Genomic DNA, 22,890 nt, shown 5'->3' with positions numbered 1-22,890 from the left:
CAAACACTAATCTATTCATTCATGCAGATTGTCTCTAACTAGTACTCTTTTTAAAAATCTTGGATCAGGGGTGCGATGCATGTAAAAAGTGTGGGGCTTAAGATAGTTCAGCTATAAGATGGCTTTCCTTTATTACTTTGGCTTCCTAGAAGGCCGAGGGGACTTGCTTCCCATCAGAGCCCTGACTTTGGATGGAGGCACCAATGTCAGCATTTTTATTTAAAGAAGTTGGCAACAGATGGGGACAGCCCAGTGGAGCACCTTGAGTGAGATCATGTCCTGAACCCAGAACTGCATGCCCCCAAGAAGAACAGCATCTGCCAATGTTACGCAATGTACAACTGCAAGTCCTTTGTCCACAATGTTTATTTGAAGGCTAGGCATGGACTTTGAGTGTGTAAATCGTTCCTGTCCCTTCCTTTCCCTGCAGCCACCAGGATAAGTGGTGGATAAATGGGGCCAGGACAACGTAGTCTGCCCTCCCTCCCCAACTCCTGGTACCTGGATGTTGCCTCACTGTGCCCATTTGTAGAGCTGGCCTTGGAATGGACTGGTGGGATACAGGGATGGCTTTCTGTGAACATTCCTAAATTAATTTCTCCTGTGACCCAAGCTTGGTTAAGTATGACTTCTTATCAGGTCCTATTCCACGTCATTTCAGAAAAGCCATCAGATGCCCCAAAGAAACCCAGATTGCTTCAGGAGGTACTTGAAGGGCCCAAAGTTTTCACTTTCCAAATAATTAAACAACCTCAGTTCCACGTTAATTCTAAATGGATTACTCCAGAAGAAGCCTGAAACTTTTTATTGTTGACACTTTAGAAAGCACATTTCTAAACTGTTTCGGCCCTAATTACAAATGCTGGTGGTGATCTTTAAAATCCTTTCATAATACCCAAATCTATTTTATAACCTGAATCTATTAAGTATTATGGAGAAAATCTATCTATGGGGTCACTAGGAGTCGAAAACAACTTGGTGGCACATAATCAAATCGATAATATCTAAAGGTGTTTTAAATAGTGCTGCTTGTTCATTTAAATTGCTTAGATCAAGTTCTTTCTTCCATGTGCTATGGCTGAAGGAAGATAAGTGGGTTACAAGGAAGTAAACTCTCTCTAAGGAGGCCCACCTGGTCCTACATTGCTCTCATTTTGGTACTGAGTTAAAATATCCCTGTTTAACAATGTTAATATTTTATGTCCTTGTGCTAGATGGAAGTACCAGCTTTTAGATATTCTGTGCTAGCAATTGTTTCATGGTTTTTGCTGTGTTTTATAACAAACGTTTTACCTTTCGTAGAAGAATCAAAGTTCATAATTTCCCCTCTCGAGCTTTATATATCATCTCTCCCAAAAGAAAAAAACAAAAACAATTTATGATAGTAAATTAACTGGCACAGGGACGTATGGTGGAAAGAACAGTTCGGGATAATTCTGAACCCAGGCACACACTTTTCCATTGCATTTTGTGGAGAGTAAGAATAGAAAAGACGGAAATCTACACAAACAGGCTCTTCTTTATTTTTTTCAAATGTCAAGAGTTGGGAAAATAGATTCTTACTGTTTGCATGTCTCGGGATGTAGCTGATGAGCTTTTTAAAGCAGCATGTCAATGCTTGCCCATATTGCTGAAATGGGAGGTGACCAAACCCTGACTGAATGGATGACATTGTTGGAACCATATAAATTGGAAAACCAAAAACAATGCATGTGTTTAATGCCCAAAGAAGGCATACTAAAAGTAGAAGCAACATGCCCATATTTTCTAGCCTTCAGAGAACCACATGTCACTTGTTGATCATTGTTTTTTGGACACTGCATAGATAAATTGAGAACATAAAAGAAAGTCACCATAAAGCAATGATGATAAACCTAGATAACCTAAAACCAGCGCCATGGGGTTAAAACCATCCAGCATGTTAGACAAATAAAATAAAGTGGAAACAAAGCATTAACTATAGTTCTAACAATATCATGGAGAAGAATGAGCATTTTCTTGAGGTCATTGCCCTGATGCACAGCGAGATGTGGAAAAGGTTCTTTCATAGCCCGCCTCTTGCTTGGAGGAGAAACAAGTGCCAGGCTTGGTCATGAATACAGGAAGAAGGAACTTGGCTGCAAACTGTTTAAGGGTTTTAAAGTTATAAAAGACTGTTAGAAATGAACTGGCAGGCAGCAAGGGGAGCAATTTAGTGGCATAACGTCATCACATTAGCCACTCTTAGTTGACTGTCTGGCTGTTCTATTTTGAACACTCTGAGTTCTTATAGATTGTTTTCAAATCTTCAAGCTGAGGTTGGACATACCCACACTGCTTTACTGGCAACAGCAGAGAAGAGGTTCAGTGATGGTGGGTTCTTATCCAAGGAAAAACAAGGCCCATCTGTGCTTTGCTTCTGAGCCCAGACCAGTGTTTCTCAACCACGGCAACTTTTAAGATGTTTGAATTCTGGGAGTTGAAGTCCATACATCTTCAAGTTGCAGAGGTTATTGGCCTAGACAGTTGATACCATCACCTGCTGAGGCTTATCTCTTGTGTAATTTTGTGGACTAACTTAATGAGAGGTTATCAAAAATTAAATGAACATCAGAAAGCTCTTTCTGGCTAGGTAGAATCATGGCTAATAATTCAGCCTGTGTGCATGAAAGATGCTCTGCCTAAGATTTTGATGTCATTCTTCCAAGACTTAGAACTAGTGAACAGAACTCTTGACCCATTAGTGCATCAGGAAGTTTATTTATTTGCTTGATTTATTGACTATTATTTGTATTCAATACCTGCAACAACTTGTGTTTTTGGGTTGCTTTGGCTCTGCCAGTTTTCCTTTTGTGGTCATGACACTTTGCCATCATGACCCTTGGCATGGTATACAAGAATGAACATGGGAGATAGCTTAGAAATGGTTCCCACCTTGTCTCTGCATGCGAGGGCTCATCCATCAATAAGAACAGCAACAAGGGAGTAGATTTTGAAAAAACCTTTCTTTTGCAAGAAAAACATTTCTTACAGGAAATGCTTTTTAGATTTGGTCAGAATGCTCTTCATTCAAAGGTGTCTTCTCCCCGCTTCTCAATACAGCCAAATATCAGCCAACTGTACCAGCAGCAAAACATTGTTTAGCCACTGTGGAATCCAGACATTCCTTCACAACTTGTTGATAATTTGCTGCCCAGTTGCCAAGGAGAAACCTTGTTATCTTCCTCCTCTAGTGGTGCCACAAGGACCACCAACCTCTCTTGAGTGGAGAGGTTTTGCTTTATAAGCATATTCTTCTCTGGAGGAATTTTGTTTCTCAATTTTTGCGCAAAAGGAAAATGAGAACATCTCGGACATAGGTCAGACAACGGGCTGTTCTGAGCATGTTTGTGAGTGGAAAGGCGTTCCTAGTAGAAAATGTAACAGCAATCTGTTGAAATAAATAAAACAAACCACCCTGTGTACGTACTCCAAGGAGCAAATGCAAAGAAACAGTGTTAAGGGAGGTGGATTTGGACATTGCTCCAAGCCCAGACGTTACAACAGTTAAGAATAGCGTGTTAATACATGCCCTTTCTTCTATAGTCAATGCAAAACAAGTTATTTGAGCACCTAGAAATAGGTGTAGTTTTTAAAATGAGTTTCTGTTTTAACTTGATGTATCCAAATCATCTATTGTTCCCACGAATATTAGTCTTTGAAAGAGAAGCATAAGAAACTGACCCAAATTTATTCTTAGTTGTACCAATTCTTCAAATAAATATTAAAAAAGAATCAACCAGAAATATCCTTTATGTTGTTTTCTTTGATAGATATCGAGCACAAAATGTATTTAAGGAAATCTGTGTAGAAATCTTTAAATTAATCAAAGGCTCTGTGTTTTTAAAATCAAGCTCTTTATTGAAGAATAGCATGATTTAGGTCACTTTAATTCAAGTATAATATGTACTCCAATATAAAGCATATTTAGTTCAATATAAAGATTAGGGATTAATGCTCCAGTTCCGATCAACAGGTCATTTTGACTGCTCTGAGCTGGTCTTGCATGTTGAACAGTCAAGTTATTCAATAAAAGTCTTTTCTAAGAGCTTGAAAGCATGGTGGATGTGAAAATCTGTTGCAAAATCTGTGGAATTTCCTTGGTGTCCATAGCAATAAAAGAACGACCTGCAGGTAATGTCCTTTGCAATCTAAAGATCAGAAGGAAAAAAATTACCATGGAAGATCTCATCACTTTTAATCAACCCAAGAATATTTCAGTAAAATTAATCTCTCAAGAAAGGACCGAAAAAGGTTTTTTTTTTAAACAAAAAAACTTCTGAATCATAAAACGAAAAGATCAGAAGGTTCAGTGAGTACAAGCTTTGGGGAAATACCTTCTAGAGATGTGTGTTTATATCACGCGTCATGAGTGGTACTGAAACTGTAATGGGCAGAAATTCCCAACAACTTTTTAAATGCAAACACATCTATTAAGCGATGGGGCATATTAAGCTTTGCGTGATGAGGTTAGAACAAAAGTATACGGAATGATTTCAAGTTGTTTTCACTGGTTTGCAAAATGACATGTTAATCAGCATTTCTCAGATGTGGGAGCAGTTTTTGAGGGTAGAGAATATGGTCAGATTGTTGGAAAAAAAACCTTTATTTACCCCAGCCACTCCTGAACTGAGCAGAATAGCATAGGTTCACAAATTTGGGCTTGGCTCAGTGCAGTTAATCATTATATGAAATTGAGCCTGACTCTTTTCCTTACATCATCTGAATTTTGTTATGATTCATGCTCAGAGAAGCATCTTTTGATTGGCTTTCTTCAAAGCCAGTGCAACAGAAGAATTGCTTTCATCAGCATCCCTTTTCTAAACAAGGATAAAAAAAACGCTTCCCTCTTCCTACTTAGCACCAGTATGCCTGGGACAGGAACAAGACAGAGGATCACCCCTACCATTCCTTTTCTACATAAGCACTGGCTCCCAGGAATGGGATCTGGGAAAACTTGCACCGAAATTGCCCCAACCACCATGCCTTGCCCCATATAGTCCTCCTGAGCTTTGTGGGTGTATCCATACTTCAACTTACCTGTCTGCTTGATCCCCCAAGGAGCCAATGAATATGGCAAAAGCATTCACTTTGGGATTGATAGTCAAGGCTTGTGCAAATCTTGCGGGAGGAATGCCGTACCGCTCCAGGTTGGCATCACTTAAGACTATGACAAAATATTCATCTGCATCGTCTTTTGCGATCTCTTGGATGGCATGCTCTGTGCCTTCCAGAGTATGATCTCCACTCATACAGAACTGAGAGTGAGCATGCATAATCTGGGGAGACAAAAAGTAGAATCCCTTAAGTGACATGCCCAAGGAAGGAAATAATACCCAATGTGATCTGACCTTCAAAACTAAGCTCATGAATCTATGTTCAAACAAACAGAGAAAGTAAGCGTAATCATATTATTAACGTTTAGCATATTCAGGAGACAATACCCAATGTGATCTGACCCCCTTCACATAGAGAAATCAAGCGTAATCGTATTATTAACGTTTAACATGTTCAGCAGACAGTTCTGAGAATGGAAACCACTGATCCTATCTAGTCAGTTAACATAAAAGTTCTCCCCTCTTTAGAGATCTCCCATTTTTTACTACCTGCATTTGGTGACTACCTGGATTTGGTCACTGTGAACCATTTTTGATCAGGGAAGTTGGTCAGCTACCAAGACCACTCCTCATTCTCTCTTTCTTAATCCACTTATATCTATTTATGCCTAGTTAGGAAGCCCAATCCAAGTATTAAGATGAAGTTATCTTCTGCTTATGTTCAAGGTTGCTATACAGGAATTAGGTCAATGAATGCATGAGTGCATTGTATGGAGCTGAGAACCACGGCAAGATCTTCTCTTAAGGAGTGCAGGGATCAAGTGTAAGGATCAACGGCCTGATGAGGGGAGCACTATTTTTGCCTGCATGGCAGAGAGAAGCCAGTCAATTAATCACACTAAAGGATACGAACAAGGCAGCCTTCATTTACTGGGGACAAGCTGCACAGAATAAGTTTGTAAGAGGTCCACTAGGTCTCTGTGACATGTTGGGAGGCAAAGCTCAGATATATACTAGGAAATGAATCTGACAAAATAGGGACCACTGATGCCTCACTAGCGCTCCCTACTAGAAACATCTATTTTTTAAGTGCACATTTGGGGGAGGTCTCCTGTCTTGTGCAATTTGGAGATTTTGTCCATTTACTTTTTTGTAAAAAAAAAAATGGTTACTCAACTTTCAGGTCCCCTGTAAACACCACGTTTGCCAAGGCATTACATAAATAAACCATGTGGCTGACCTCTGGCGTATAAAAGCTGTCAGTAACTGTGTAATGGTCCCCATTAGAGAAAGGCTGAGAATCACTGACCTAATGTAATAGTACATGCATTTGGGATAAGTGTGTATAACACCAATGCTTGATGAGAACAAAGTCGTTCTAGCTTTGTTTTGCTATGCTAAGAGGATCGTTACACAGAGAAGGAAATCCATACACTCCTGGAACTAATACTGTATAGGGAGATTTTCTATATGAACATAAATATTTTCCTCCAGATTCCAAAGCGCCAGAAGCATATCATTCTTCCACGTAGTTCTACTCCCTGTTTCTAGTTTGCTTTTCTCTCCTGGATAGAAACAATTACAAATCTGCCCAGCTAGACTTAAACACTTCATTAAAAAAGCATACCTTTAGAATCTCTAGTCTCTGTTTATTGTCCTTTGGAACTTTGTCATTGGGGACCAGGACAATGTTGAAACCATCTCCTGAGTGGCCAATGATATTGTACTGCATGGGAAAGATTTGAACAAAGAAATTGAAGCAGCATCTTCAAGCAAAGTGGTCCGTTGTCGTAATAAAAAGAGCCAAGGTTACAGCTTGGAGCATTGTTCCACTCTGCCCCACCCATTGATTCTTGTCGTGAAAACCTCTCTGCTAGTATGCCAAATTACATATGTGTTAGGCCTTCGGTCATGTGTTTAAAAGTTATAATTTAGTTTCCTGTTTTCAGTAAATGAGCAAATGTCACTGGCTGATTCCCAGCAGACCCAGCCTCAACTTCATCAAAACGGGAACTTTGTGACTTCACAAAAGCAGAAATAATTACATGTTTTCCCTTCTTAATTGTTGCAGCAATAATTTCTCCCTAGAAGAGCTAGGGTTCCAGCATGTGGAGTATTTAAAAATGATATGGCAATTCACTAACATTTGTAGCTGGTATGCTCACATTTATTTATTCCTTTCCATTCATGATAATTGAAAGGCAGGTTTTATCATTATATTATTATTTATATTATAGTACTATTAATTTGATTAATCAAATATATTATTATTAATAATTTAATAAATAAATGTTAGTTAATTAATTCTTAATTTATGTGCCAAGAAATCTATTAATTCTAGATTTCTTGGCACTGACTACAAGTATGAACACGTTTCTGGGGAGGGGAAATAAACTGAAATGAAACTCTTCCAGAAATGACAGAGTCCCACGGCCTCTTTAAGGCTCACCTATATTGGTTTAGTAGAGCATGCTTGCTAAAGGAATGGGTGAATTAGGGAGAAAACAGGGTTCTGCATAGATTAGCAATGGTATCAGACCAGGATGGGAAAACTACTGAGTATGAAAAAGCATCCAAAATGGGCCTGTGGCATTATCAGGTACATTATGTTTATTAAAAATTTAACATAATTTAACATTTAGACACTAATGTGCTTGTCAAATATCCAGTCAAAGTCCAGACTTTGTGAGATTCTGTGATGTTTCAGGGAAAAGAAGGCCAAGTCTTTGATACTTCCTCCTAGCCCACCCACACATGCACCTCTAACTATTCAAATCTGGTTCCATCTGAGACTCACCTTAAATTTCTGCTCATAATTCTCAAACGCTTCCATAACCATGCAAACAGCTTCCATGGATCGCTCGAGTCGTCTGTCGACTCCATTGAAACGGTACATGCTGCCAGAGACGTCCACCACCAGGCAGAGGCGCTTGCATTTCTGCTGAGGACTTCCAAGCTTAAAGAAGCAGATGACAAATTATAAAATTACATGTCAACTAGTGCCGAAACACGCACACCCAGAACCAGCATCTATGGGCCCATCTGATTAGAGACCCACAGCCGGGTAACACATATCACCAACTCTGATTAGACCACCACCAATCCTCAGACACACACATCCAGGCAACTAGAGACCCAGACGCAACACATTTTGTGTTACCCAAAAGAAAGTATAAATGCCTTCTATGCCCACTGCTGAGAAAGGACGGGAAAAGAATTCTGAAAGCCTGTTCTTGCCCTGCCTTTGCTTAAACTGCACTCATAAATGAAAAAATGGAATTAAGAGGACACGCTAGGTTAGAAGGCAGGTTTCGTAAAAAGACATGTAAGTACAAAATCAATAAATATTGATTAGACTGGGAAGAAAGGAACTTAATTAGTTTTCAAAGAGCACTCTTGCACCTTTGGATTCAGAAGTATTCTTTGTGTACCTGTGAGTTTAATGGTGTACCAAGCAATAAATCTTGTGGAAACCCAATGCTAGCTCACTCACTGAATTGTACTACAGGTACTCTGATTGTCTCGGGAATAGCACTAGCAGTGGGTTTTTCAGAATATTTCAAAAGTGAGCCACTGTAATATAGTGATTCAGGTGTTGGGCCAGATGCGGGGAGATCCAGGTTTAAATCTACCCTCAGCCATGGAAATGGAAGCCATGTATTTGCCCCACTAGGTAGGCCAGACCAGGAAATCAACTCCACAGGAAGGCTAAAACTACTTTTATTGAGATTGGCTAGAATAACAGAATCTTGCAAGCCTGATTGTGCTGGACCCTGTCTTTCTTATAATGCAGTGAATTAGTGAGATGTTTGTCTGAGTTGCTTCTGAATATTGTTCTCTGAATCACTATTTGAGTATTCTGTTTTGAATTCTTCTTTCCTCAGTGCAACAAACCTTTCACAGTTCAGTTCTTTTCTCTGATTATTTATGCTTTATGTCAATTCAGAGGGTTCTGATCAAATATAACAAATGGCTGGAATTTCTTTAATCAGGAGTTCTGGAATTAAACAGGATGGGCATATGACCACTGACTCTAATCTAACTCTGCACTTGAAAATTAAGCATGTTGGTGTAAAACTCTTTTTAAGGTACACAGCTAACACTAAACCACTTTGCCACTGAATACCATAACCCTGCAAACATCAAAACTTTTTTTTTTTTAAATTGAGTCCTTATTGCAAGTCTTCTGCTGCTCTCATATCTGGTTTCATTCTTAGCCAAAGAGAAGATAAAACCAGCTCGCCCATTATCTAAAATACTGAGAAAATTTGTCTTTCAGTCCACCATGTCCCGAGTTGCTACTGTTTAATTTAGAACTACTACACCAGTGTTTTTCAACTCCCAGAATTCCCTAGCCAGCATGTTGAAGTCCATGCATCTTAAAGTTGCCAAGGTTGAGAAACACTGTACTATACGCTTTACAACAGTCACTCAGAAACCATGGAAAGAAACTCATTATAGCCACTGTGATTCACACTATAATATACGTCAATCATCATGTCAGCGTACTGGAGCTTAGCTTGGGAAATCTCCAGAAACTATTCCATGATGATGCTGGAGAGAGCATCAGCTGTGACTTTGCAATATAAGCACTGTGCACTGGTTATGGATGAACACATGCAGTTGGAGAGTCTTAAGAAGAAGTTAATTTTTCTTATGGTCTCATGTTCTTCAGTAAAATTGCACACACAGACTAGAAAAATAACTAGTGGACAAGCTGGTTTATAACTTTTAACTTACTTGTGGGTCAAGTTCTCCACGTCGCTTATAGATGGTTTTTTCCCCAGTCAGACTATCAATTATCTTGGCATCGTCCAGTTCTCCAACTGCCTGATGTTTTAGCCACTGTCTTTCCTTCCCTTTGGCCTATGGAGGAATAAAATATCATAATCACCCTTAAGGCTACTTCCATTTTTGATGACATATTTTCACTGAATGGCCTACTGGGACTTGTGTTCCAAATTCTACAGTCAGCTTTGGCACAAGTATTTGAAACTAAAGCATGACTAGACAGGTCTTTCTATCAGAGGAATAGCAACATTCATCAATGTTGATGAAATACATTCTTTTTCAGTCTCCAGATCTTGCATGTGATGTGAACCATGAAATGCTAGAATTTAATCAAAGAATTTAATCAAAGACCTATGTCCTATTTGACAACCCATGTAATTCCAGCACTCTGACAAAGAGGGTTACCAAATCAGTTAATCCTCTTTTAGCAAACAAAACCTAAGCAAAGCAAAGTCACAAAAGTGACATACAGAGAACAGGAGCATGACCAACTGATGTAAAATGCACATGTTCTTGGTTTTCAAAACCAAAAAGAACCAAAAAGAAAATAATAGAAGGCAAATAAATTTCAGGTTCGTGGAAAGTACATTTAATTGCCCTCAATAATGTTTGCACCAAGCATTGGCATTGTTAAAAACCGAAACAAAAGGAATACCCCATGGGAAGCCTGCTTCTTTCAATGTTTTACTAGGATGATGGATGGAGTGCTGTTAACAAGGAACTCAAGATCCAGTAAGCTTCTTCTTCAGGGGTGTCTGCAGAGGGCTTTGACTGCATGTGAAAAAGGATGTGGACCCCATCTTGAGTTTTTTAACCCTCTGTGGACCCCCCTTTCTATCTATTTGTGGGAGTATAATGCCCAGTAATTCATACCAAGCAGAGGAAGTCTTAAATGAAATCTTGTACTGTTCCTACAGTTTCGCAGCTAACACAATTCTGTCTTTATTGTCCTTCTTGCATCAGAATGAGAAGTCTCACTGAAAATGTTTGATTAACTTGCTATCTTTACCTGGCTGGCCATGCATATCAAGATACCCTAAAAGTGGCCAAAACTGAAGAGTGTTCTTTGCCATCCATTGGTGAGCTTTCAGTGAAGGCCAAAGTACAGTAAATCCTAACAAGACACTGTTGACTTTGGCCCTGGACTCTGGCTGAGGTTGAGACTCTGGTTTGTGTATGTAGTTGGTTGTGATTTGTCCCTAGCTACGAACTCTGTAAAGAACTTGCATCCTCCTGCTAGCTTCATTAAGAAAAAAAGAGTTCCTATTGGACTATTTTCTTACCCTGAAACCTTTCCTGGGAAATATTAAATCCTGGGAATAAAATTCAAATTATTTAAAGAGAGAAATTCTTCTAGTGTATAACCAAAGGCCCACAAAATTATTTGTCCAAAAACAATGAAACTCTATTTGAATGTATCAATGAACTCCAGTTACTTGCTTATGATAATGAAAACAAACAAATGATATTTGTAGAGCATTTTCAGATGTTTTATGTTAACTCTAAAGTAGATTATCTTCCAAACTCCAGAGGACAGCAGCAGAACTGGCTTACTAAAGTAATCCAGAGTTCATTGCAGAACTGATCCAAATGGGGAACAGGTCCTCATTTGAAACTTCACCACTTTGTCTCACCACTGAACAGCTTGACAACACTTCCAGGTGTGCAAGTAGCCCTCCTTCAGTACAATATGCCAAGGAAGTGTTGAAGTCCAAAGTATATGAGTTACCAGCCCTTTTTTCTCTTTTTCTTGCTGAAAAGCATGAAAAAACATATCCCTGAAAATTGGAGATTTGACCACTGAAGTTCAGTAGCACCAGCTGGAGACGTTCTAGGAGATATGTGTGTCTTCGAGAGATAGTGTGTAGTCATGACTTACCCATCCTTACCCCACTTCTCCTTTTCCTATGGGAGTGCCAAAAGTTTTGTTGTTGTTGTTCAGTTGTTAAGTTGTGTCCGACTCTTCGTGACCCCATGAACCATATCGCGCCAGGCCTTCCTGTCCTTCACTGCCTCCCTGAGTTTGCTGTTTCATGCTCATTGCTTCAGTGATGCTATCTAACCATCTCATCCTCTGCCATCCTCTTCTCCTTTTGCCTTCAATCTTTCCCAGCATCAGGGTCTTTTCCAAAGAGTCCTCTCTTTGCATTAGGTGACCAAAGTATCTGAGCTTGAGCTTCATTATCAATCCTTCCAATGAGCAGTCAGGGTTGATTTCCTTTAAGATTGACTGGTTTGACCTCCTAGCAGTCGAGGGGACTCTGAAGAGTCTTCTCCAGCACCACAGTCCAAAAGTTTAGCCACTGGGTTACATGAGGTCTAATTGGGAGTAGCAAATCATGCAGGAGAAGAGGTTGAATAGTTTTTTTATCTTAAGAAAGCCTATGGTGAGCGTTCTTGAGGTGCTTAGTTATAACTGTAAAAAAGATTATTTGCCTCAGCTCTTCACCTTATAACAGGGGTGGAACACAGCCCCCCAGGATCAAAACAAGTGCATCAGAAAGCTAGGAGGACATATTGTTCTAATATCCATGTTTCGTTTTTCTCTTTGGTTTTGTTTGAAGAAGTTTGAAACATAGGAACTTCCCGTCTCAAGAAGCAGCAACACAAGAGATACAATATTGTCTCCGCAACAACTGGATAGCAAAGGAATAATGGGATCCATACCATTTCATCCCCACCCCAGACATCAAATAAACAGTTGTTTAGGTCAAAAGCTGGACTAGCCTTTTCCTTGTCTTTCTATTACAAGCAGCAGGGGATGTCTGGTTCTTTAGTGAAACAGCTCGGCTGCACATTTCCTAGGAAGACAATGCAGTCTCAGGAAGCAAGCCTATGGCACTTTCCCCTTGAACTTTAAACAACCCTTTGTTAGTCAAAAGGAAGACGGATGTACGTCCTTTGCTGATAATGCAGGAAGGGGTGCTGATGGGCTCAGAACAGACACGGGCCCGGATACAGCAGGCTCGGCATGGCAACGGCCAAGTGTTAGTTGCACGCTTCTTTGTGCAACGCCTTGAGTACTCTAGTCTTCCTGGGGGGGCGGGGTTGAATACAACATCTGAACCATCACATGAGAAAGCCTTCGAACAAGAGATGTGTTATTGAAGCTGAAAAGCTTGTTGCAGCTGACATGTGGCCAATGAAGAACATTGGTTGGGTTGCAATTGTTTTATTAATACAAGCAGAAGATCTTCAGCATTTAAAATGGAACTTTTTTTTCACCTACAAGCTAAAAGATATGTATTATTCTACTTAGAATTTGCACCAGATTCTTTACCCTCTGCAAAGTAGAGGTTAGATTTTAAAAAAAGGTAATTGCTAATATCCAACACCCATCACACTGCATATACAGATGAACTACAGGCTTACCCAATGCATATCACTGCTGGAGCAAATGATGTTACAGTAATACAACAGCACACTGAGATATAAATCAACAATTCTTTTAAAAACAACATGCAGCAAGTTCTAGAGTACAATTGCATCCTTGCATCTAGTGTCTGAATTTGTTTAAACTTGTCCTGGGTGATTATCAAAATATTTTCTTTACTATCCATTTTTTCAATGAGCTCTGAATAGGATACACTGTACAACACCATGTAATTTAGTTAGCAATACTTGGAATCTAGTGTTCAGGCTGTAATGCTCACAACAGTTTTAAGAACAGTATTCGTATAGTTTATTTATTTGTCAATATTATATAGCCGCCCATCTCATGAATGTGACTCTGTTTACTTTGACTGGTACTGTTGAAATCTATAGGATCAACCCTATTGTCCCAGAGACACTTCAGTTGAAGTACAGCATCTTCTTCAAGGATATCTAATGAACGTCTTGGCTGTCATAGCAAGGTTTTAGACCCAGATTTCCTTAATCCATGTCCAGTACTCTAATACACTATGCTAATTCATCTCTCTGCTGATGATAGCTGACATTCCCATATTCAGTCCCTAGTGAGCCTTGATCTAATTCAGACATGCATGTAAATGTTATGGATATGCACATTTCCCGTTTCTTTCCACTTCATCGGCTAACATTACAGTACTGCTCTGCCTCTGAATGTAACTTAGAGAATTCTAGAATAAATGTGTAGATTTGGAACATATACACCTTGTTGCAGTTTTCAATTAGCATTTTTTGTTTATAAATTATTTATGAATGCCACTCCATATGATAATTAATCTCTGCAAAATGGAAACTTGAAGGAAACCTACACCCCTATCAGGAATCCTTTCTAATCAACCTGTACATTGTACGTCAAGATTGACTGAATTATAACTGTATTAATTGATTCTTGTTTTTAATGCTATCATATCAATACTTTGTAAGCTGCTTAGACTCTCCAAGAAACAGAGCAGGATATAAATTGAGTAAATAAATAAACATCCTTTTGCTGTTGAGATTTAATCTACAGGCATAAACACTAGCAGATATGAATATCAAGGGAAGTATGAGTAGCAAATTGCACATATATGGCACTGTGAACAAAATCAGAAATTAACCAAAACTCAGAATGGAGGAATTGGCAGCTTTCTGATTCACAGCCTCACCCTTAGGGGTGGACAGAAGGGACTTTTAGAGATTTTTGTGTTGACTCCTGGTCACTGCCTGGACAAGTCCCTGCAGTTTTCTTGGCAAGATTTCAGAAGTGGTTTGCCACTGCTTGCTTCCTAGGGCTGAGAGAGTGTGACTGGCCCAAGGTCACCCAGCTGGCTTCATGCCTAAGGCAGGACTAGAGCTCACCATCTCCTGGTTTCTAGCCTGGTGCCTTAACCACTGCACCAAACTGATTCTTGCAGCCCCCATTTAGATCCAGCCTATTTTCGAACTAGACTTTTCTTTTGCTGGCTTCTCCCATCATACCAAATTTGCTCCTGTTCTGCTCTGTTTTCGGAGGCTTAGCTTGCTAATGAACTGATGGACAGGCAGAGTTCTGAGCCCCTTTACATCATCTCTTCCCAACAGTCCAGAATAAAAGTTAGGAAACTCTGAGTTGCTAAAAACCTGCCACTATCAAATGCCGTACAGTCGATGTGTATTACTGCACAGCATAAGCTGGTTCCCTGAAAAGCCCTAGGTTTCTAAGATGACATGTCTTGTAATCACCAATTGTGTGTTTTTGAGCATCCTTTGGGAACTGCAGCTCTTCATCATAACGTTGCATTACGTGATCATGCATATAACAAACTCCGTTTAGTTAGGCAACAATTGTTAGAAAATTTCAAGTGGAACCCAGAAAGTGATTGTTGATTAAACACTCAGACAGATCTCTGCAGCACTCTTCCTCCTGCAGAGAACGTGAAAGGAAATTATTTCTTAAAATACAGATAAGGGAGGTTGTCTATGCAAGGGCTAGCAGACAGGAGAAGAGAAAAACAGTTAACAAAATGATTACCTGTAAGTTATCTAGAATAATTCGGAGTGATTGAACCTGTCTTCGAACAGCTCCAGAAAATCTTTCATATGTTGCTGCATCATATTCACTCATCTGGATCTCTCTTAATCTGAAGCAATTATGACAATATGGAACTGAATGAAAACAGGTTCTTTACATAGCTATCCAAAGCCTAGACAATAACTTTAATTCAAGACATGCAATATTAAGTAGAGTATACAACATGCATTCAAATATAAAAATGGCCCTTAGTGGATAAGTTCTAAAGCTGACAGTGTTCTGTTAATTCAAAAGGTCCATGTTCTCACAAGAGTTCCATCTCTGCTAGAATCTTCCTATTCTTAACAAATTCTTAGTCTTAAGTTTTACACCTAGAACTTGAGCTTTCCACATGGATGTCAATGTATCCTCAAGAAGAGAAAAGCAGTGAGGCCGTTGTTCTTCTGTCTTTCCTCCATCTATTGCAAATCTTATGGTGGTACAGCCATAATAAGACAATGGGATCCATTGACCAGCTGTACCTCAGTAAGTCACGGAGTAAATTATGGGAATATCAGGGAAGAAGAAGACAGTAGCTTTTGAGGATCCATTTAGCAGGCAGATGCTAGGGTATTGTCCAGCCTGGGAGAAGTAGCCAAAGGAAAGGAAGAGGGAGGAAAGGAGTGGAGGAAAGGAGCAATACACTGTCAAAGGCAGCAGTAGTAAGGGTTTCACCTAGCTGAGGAAGTGAGATGAAGTAGCAGCAGCAGCAGCAGCAGCAGCAGCAGCAGCAGCAGCAGCAGCAGCAGCAGCAGCAAGACTGCCTTTTTACTAAGGCAAATGAGATAGCTAACCATTGCTAATGGAAAGAAGCTTGTCTAAACAGCTCTTGAGGGACAGATGGTCCCAATGCTACCAAGCCACTAGAACTCTCATTGTCTACATACATTGCATTGAAAACTGCCTTCAACGTCTGGGGGAGACAGAATCATAATCAGGAACAAAACAAGTGACTGAGATGACCTCATAGCGTCCTGCCTGTTTTTCAGCCTTCCCCCCATTCCTTACTCTCCAGGTCAAAGATTTCCTACATGCCCCTCATTTCTCTCTCTCCCTCTCTCCCCCCTTCCCCAAACTGGTGCCTTCTAGTTGGTGGGAAATGATGGGAACTGTAATCTAACACATCTGGAGAGTATCTTGTTAGGGAAATAGCATCCCAGTTGTCTCCCATGGGGCACCCCCAGACCTCATCCTGCAAGGTGAAGTAATTCTCCCCATACATCTCCTGAAATGTTCCCTCCCACGAATTATTCCCAAGTTTTTCTTCCCCTTTCTCCCCCAGTTTAGCCTGACTTCTCCCCTCCCCAGATTCATGTCACACCCTGGGACTTGGGAACACACCAAGAAAGGAACCAAGCCACTGCATCTCACTGTCTGATTTCTTTTCCTCTCTTCTCAGCACAGGTCAGGGTCCCTGCCTCTGCTTCTTGGAATAAATCCCTGCATGAGTCTCTAAAGCGGGAGGTGGAGCAGGAACCAGTGAAGGACCAACTTACCCTGAGACTACAATTACTTATTGGTACTACTGCTCCCAATCAAATTTGAATCAAATCAAATCTTTATTACAGTCAAAGACCAACATAGGTCCCGATCAAAGTTTTTCTTAAAATTCCTTGTTCCTTTTCTCACTACTCTTCCCTTTGAAGTTCCCAACTCCGTGCAGTTCCCGTCCTTGAGGGGTCTAGCCATTTTTCTCCTTGTTATTCTTTGCAGAAACCAGGGGGAGAGGGGGAGAAATACCACCCGTAGCGACTTGTCCTGAGCTTCTGTCCTCATGACTGGAACTCATTCTTCTGCTGCTATCGCTGTAATTAGATTAGGCAGCCAGCTTAGTAAGCGTCAGAAGACAGACCCTGCTGGTGTCACGTTACCTGGCGCTTCAGGCACCAAAACGGACTTGTTCCATTGCTTCTTGTGACCTCAAGTTCATTCGCAGGCTTTTTTCTTCTATCTTACAATTGGCCACACTCCCCTATATGCATAAACTGGGTTGCACTAGGAGTGCAACCAACTCCCACCTCCAAGGGGAAGAGAAGAAGAATGAAAGCCCTTGGACTACCTGGTCAGCATCAGCATCACCATCAGCATCAAATCTGCCTTAAGACTTACATTCTTGGGTGCGACATATACAGTATTTTATCCAAATCCTGGACTCACTAAAGGAAGGGGAATGCAAGCAAAAATTAAATAGAGAAAAGTGGACACTAACCTCTGCTTAAAAGCTTTTTCACCCATTTCTCTGGCGGCTTTTTTCACCTCTTCGGGTACAGCATCTTTCTCAGCTTGAGATATCTGGTACACCTGGTGACCAGCATCCAGTCTGTAGGGACCCCCTTTGCCTCCCAAGCCAGCAGTGTCTCTCCCACCTGGAAAAGAATTCAGAACAATACTTTTGACCAGGAGTATATAGCCATTTTATTATTTCGTTAGCATACTATCAGGGCTGCAAATTCTGAATGACCACTGGGTGGCAGCAAAGGGTCAATGTTTTCTATATCTCTTTGCTGCCATCTAGTGTGCACAACACTACCTGAATTTTAAAGGATTTAACTACTTATTTACCTACCTTTTAAATTTAAATTTAAATTTTTTAAAATTTAAATTTTAATTTTAAAGGATTTAATTACTTATTTACCTACCTTTCTATGCACATATACACAAATACCCACATGTATTAGGAAAAATCATATTCGATAGAAATATAGAGTTTATCTTTTAATCTTGAATTAAAAGATTAACCTTGAAACTTTTAATTCAAGATTAAAAAACATACTATTAAAAAACCCTTATACATTTAATCTATATAATAAAAGCTCACTTTGTGCCAGAAGGTTTCAGTTCTTTTGTCTGTAATTTTGAAGCAAAAGTCCAGGTAGGCAAAACAACCTTTCTAAAATACATGTGTGTCTATTTCCAGCACCCTGCTCAGTTGAGAATTATCTTTGGAAAATGGTTTGATTGAGTTATTTGGATCCATGTAAACTTTCCTTCTAAGACAAATTTGCTCCAGAGGTAGATATATTTTGACCTCTTTAAGGTATCTTAACTTTATAGGACCACGTAATCAGCAACCGACAAACATTTTAACCAAGTAAAGGTGCACTGGATAGCTTTCTCCAGTTGCCATGATGCCTGGGAATTCTGGAGTTCTCAAATGTTTGGAAGGCACCAGATGGGTGGAGATGTACCCTATGACATTTTCTTCTGTATCAATTTTCACCTGGTTAAGTAATAGACATCCAAATCTCCACTTGGGTCACAATCCTTGGATTGCTGGGAACGATATTTGTTACGCATTCCACAAAATCATCTCTAAATCATCTACCCTTATTATGAAGGGAAGTTCCTTTGAAATGATCATGATTACAATGGCAAATAAAGGACACTGAAAGCAGTATGGAAAATGAATAGTATGACTGCCTTTTAATGTGAATTAGGAAGTGATTCTTGATCAATTAATCTTACTAACTTTAACTGCATCTAGGGAAAAAGGAAGTTCCAAACAGAAATACAGTACGTACTGTATGCATGCACAGAAAGTGATGTCGGTATTCAAAAGAAATATATAATATTTACAACTATCATAGATGTGAAGGAGAAGAAAGGAGAGAAATTTATAGTTCTTTTTTCATAATCATTTCAAGAGGAAGAGAGCCCAAACAAGAGCACAGAAGAGAGAAGATGGGACAAATGATGAAAACAGGGTTGCAACATCATGACACCAGCTCCGCTCCTTTTATATGGAATGGAGCATATGCACCCAAAAGAGGTGGAGTCTGTATGACAATAATGCTTCTGTCATTTTGACAAATCATCAGTTCCTGTGGGTACCACTGGAAGAGCATCTTTCATAGCAAGGAAATTACTGGAGACTTGATTCTCAGTAGACTCTGCTATACCCACTTTGTTTTTTACATCAAAGAATTAAGTTGAAGCTACACGCACAGGAGCAAAAAATTATTTTGTACCTGTCCCACCAGCCCAAGTGTTTCCTCCAACATGAGGGGCATTGTCTAGATCTATCTTCCCATGTTTAGGAGAGCTGACGTCCAAACCACTGTCCCTTTGGATAGTTATCTGTTGAGGAAATACAACACGTGGAGCCAAGAATTAGAGGAGAATCCATCTTGCTACATTTATGAGACAGACATGGAATAATTTTGACAGAATAGTGTTCCTTGGCCTAAAGAACTGATGATCCAATGCATTAAGAAACAGGTTCCTGATAAATAAAAGATTGATTCTATAATAACTGGGAAAATGAAGGAACATGTACAGTAACAGAATGTCATGCATCACAGAAGGATACTCATTCTTTTAAAGAATGGTCTGCCCCTCCTCAAGCTGTTGCTAGATCCCATCCTTTTGAACAATTTTTGTCCAGTTTCCCACCTTCCCTTTTTAGGTAAAGTTGTTGAAAAGGTGGTTGTGCGACAGCTTCAGAGTACCCTGGAGGAAACGAATTATCTGGATCCCTTTCAGTCAGGTTTCAGGTCCGGTTATGGGACAGGAACAGCACTGGTTGTACTTTTACATGATCTCTGGCAAAAGTGGGATGGGGGTAGTGCGTCCATCCTTGCTCTTCTTGACCTCTTGGTGGTTTTTGATACCATCGACCATGGCATCCTATTGGGTCGGCTGCGGGAGCTGGGGCTGGGCGACATAGTTTTGTGCTGGTTCAGCTCTTTCCTCCAAGGCCAATACTAATCGGTGTTGATAGGGAGCGAGAGGTCCAGCCTGCAGCCCCTATTTTGTGTGGTGCCTCAGCATCACTTAGGTCACCTGGGATGGAGATATATAGTTGAGTATCATCAGCATACTGATGATACCTTATCCCATGGTGCTGGATGATCTCACCCAACGGTTACATGTAGATGTTAAATAGGAGCGCTCCTAAGTGATGCTGTGGTTGTGGGTATGGAGAACCTCAAGATCTAGGACCTTTGGTTCTGGGTGGGGTTCACTACCCCAGACAGACCCGGTGCGTAACCTGGGGGTTACGCACCGGGTCCTAGACTCCTAGACTCACGACTCCTTGTCAAAGAGCAGATGGCAGTCATGGCTAGGAGGGCCTTTGTGCAACTTCATGTTGTGTGTCAGTTACACTCTTCCTGGATCAGGAGGCCCTGGTCACCTCCTGTTTGGATTACTGCAATGTGCTCTATATGGGGCTACCCTTGAAGAGTATTTGGAAGCTACAGCTAGTGCAAAATGCAGCATCATGGACAGTTTTGAACACCCCCAGGGTGGCACATATAACACCTGTTACGCGAGCTGCATTGGTTGCCCATTTGCTTCTGGGTCCAATTCAAGGTGTTGGTTATCACCTTTAAAGCCCTTCATGGCACGGGACCAGGTTATCTGAGGAGCTGTCTTGCCCGTTATATCTGCCCACCCCACTCGGTCCAGCAGAAGGGGCATGTTGCGGACCCCACCAGTCAAGGAATTCTGGCTGTCAGGGTCTAGGAAGAGATCTTTTCTGCCATGCCCCCCACCCTGAGGAACAGCTTACCATCTGAGGTGCAGGCTGCCCCCACTCTCCTGGCCTTCCGAAAAAGTGTAAAAACATGGCTATGCCAGATGGCCTGGGGGCCTGATGGGGGCTTGCATTGTTGGAATTGGCTGGTGGGATAATCGATATTGCTCCCCCCATCATCTTGAATTGTAGATAGGCTTTTATATAGAATAGGAACTAGTTACGTATTTTAATGTGGATATTTATATTTTTATTGTTTTTATTGTTTTGGATTTTAATTGTAAGCTGCCCAGAGTCACTCTCTGGGGGAGATGGACAGCATATAAATAAACAAACAAACAAACAAACAAATAAATAAATCTAATGACCAAAGCTCCTAAGAGAAATCAGCTGAAAAGAAAAATGAACTTTTTTTTATAGATGGATGGGTTATTTTAGAAGTTAGCTTCTAAGAAGCTACATCAGCAGCAGGAGAATTGACTGAATTTGACATTTCCAAAAATTCATGTCACATAAAGGAGCAAATAATATGTAAAGACTGAATCAAAATAAAATCCCAATGCTTTAGTCACTTTACTAGATCAGGGTGCTTCCAAGCAAACTCTATATTCTTCCTGAAGTTCCTAATGTGTGGGTCATGACCCACTGGGAGAGATCATTATGACATGGAGTGGGTCGGTCACATTTTTTTTAAAATGCTGATCAGGCTAATGTAGGCAAAACTCTCAAAACTCACTCCCATTTTACCTGGGCAAACAACAGAGCAGAGATGTCCACCTGGGAAAGGGTGTCAAAGAAGTCAAGATAATGCTTTGACTGGGCGATTGGACCCTGCCCCCCTTTTTATGTATGTGACGATACACATAAAAGGGAGCGGAGCTATGACTGTGGGGTCATGGCTGCCATTTTGACTTGGCAAGCCTGTACTGGTGTAGTGGGGAGCAAAGCCTGGAGCTATATTTGAGAGATGGATAAACCCATGAGTCAAAACCATCTGCCAATCGCAGCACTTTCATTTATTACTTATTCTTTTATTTATCATTTAGTTTTATTCATGAGGAAGGTTGCACGTTTAGCACTGGGGGGCACAGTATTGCAAACTTTGAGAAACTCTACATTATGCCATTGTTTTGCTTCATTTCCAGAAAAACCCATGAATCTGTCATCAGTGATTCTTTTTCCAGGGTGTCCCTATCCATGTTGCTAGAATTCTTCCTTGTTGCTTGAGAGCAAGGAAGCTAAATTGTCAACAGCTTATACACATCCAAGAAATCTTAAACATTTTCTGTGAAGACCCAAAAGGGTGGAGATGTTTTATCGTCTTTGCAATCACTCTGTTCTCTATAGATACAGAATGAGGACTGGAATTATCTCGCAATGACGGCTCTGCAAATATATACCAATACAAACCACTCCTGATTATTTTAAACCTTGACATTTCCAAGTAATCCACCACAGATAGCAATGGCAGGTAGGAAGATAAGAAGTTATTAGCAGAAGATTACACACAGGCTAAATTCTGTAGAGTTATGAATGAATTTACCTTTACTAGAGTATCTCTGTCTGCAGAGGATATGCTGCAACTGATGGTATTCCAAATAGTTCTCCCACTTGTCAAAAGATTTGCTGGGCCTTCAAGCACATTTTCCACCCAATTAGGAGAAAATGCCTGACCAACATGCACGTAGGATTTTTCTTTACTCTTTGTGTACCACGTGAACTTTACTTTCTTACTTTACTTTATTGTAATTACGGATATGAAACTACGGAAAACCATGCCCGCATGGTGCAATATCAAACAATCTTCCAAATACGTATCCAAATATATACTTTGCCTTCAGGAATTTCTGCAATTTTGAGAAAAGAAAATTCTTGCTTGCCCATGCATTTCTTCTCATTCCTGAAAATCTCTGCATGATTCTCCATCTCACCGCTTGGAAACTACAGTTTTAAGAACTACATCTGCATCCAAGATATTCCTTTCTGACCAGCAGATGGCGCTGATGCCACTTTATTACCAAGAGAAGGGATGAAACAGGCCGACTAATAAATATGAGAGGCTACCAGAAATTTTTGTTTTTTCTCATGACCTATGAAAGACATTCAACGAC

The 22,890-nt window shown here is 40.3% G+C and overlaps 1 protein-coding gene across 2 annotated transcripts in view; it reads right to left on the bottom strand.

The window, feature by feature from the left end:
* Nucleotides 1–3,858: 3,858 nt before the first annotated feature.
* The window catches only part of VWA8 (von Willebrand factor A domain containing 8), an 88,173-nt gene continuing 69,141 nt past the window's right edge, over nucleotides 3,859–22,890 (bottom strand). For both annotated transcript variants that reach the window (XM_088139487.1, XM_088139488.1), the window contains exons 38-45: nucleotides 19,272–19,380; nucleotides 17,513–17,669; nucleotides 15,265–15,373; nucleotides 9,816–9,941; nucleotides 7,873–8,031; nucleotides 6,703–6,801; nucleotides 5,059–5,297; nucleotides 3,859–4,169 (exon numbers count right to left, since the gene is read on the bottom strand). In XM_088139487.1, coding sequence (XP_087995613.1) covers nucleotides 4,061–4,169; nucleotides 5,059–5,297; nucleotides 6,703–6,801; nucleotides 7,873–8,031; nucleotides 9,816–9,941; nucleotides 15,265–15,373; nucleotides 17,513–17,669; nucleotides 19,272–19,380 — 1,107 coding nt within the window. In that variant the 3' untranslated portion in view covers nucleotides 3,859–4,060. The remainder of the gene's footprint in view (nucleotides 4,170–5,058; nucleotides 5,298–6,702; nucleotides 6,802–7,872; nucleotides 8,032–9,815; nucleotides 9,942–15,264; nucleotides 15,374–17,512; nucleotides 17,670–19,271; nucleotides 19,381–22,890) is intronic.

The sequence above is a fragment of the Python bivittatus genome, unplaced genomic scaffold (genome assembly GCF_059951505.1).
Source record: "Python bivittatus isolate LINGU-HERP-01145 unplaced genomic scaffold, Pbiv_v1 ctg000210_np1212, whole genome shotgun sequence".
NCBI lineage: Eukaryota > Metazoa > Chordata > Lepidosauria > Squamata > Pythonidae > Python > Python bivittatus.
Note: the sequence above shows the minus strand (reverse complement) of the source record. Positions and strands in the feature narration are given on the sequence as shown.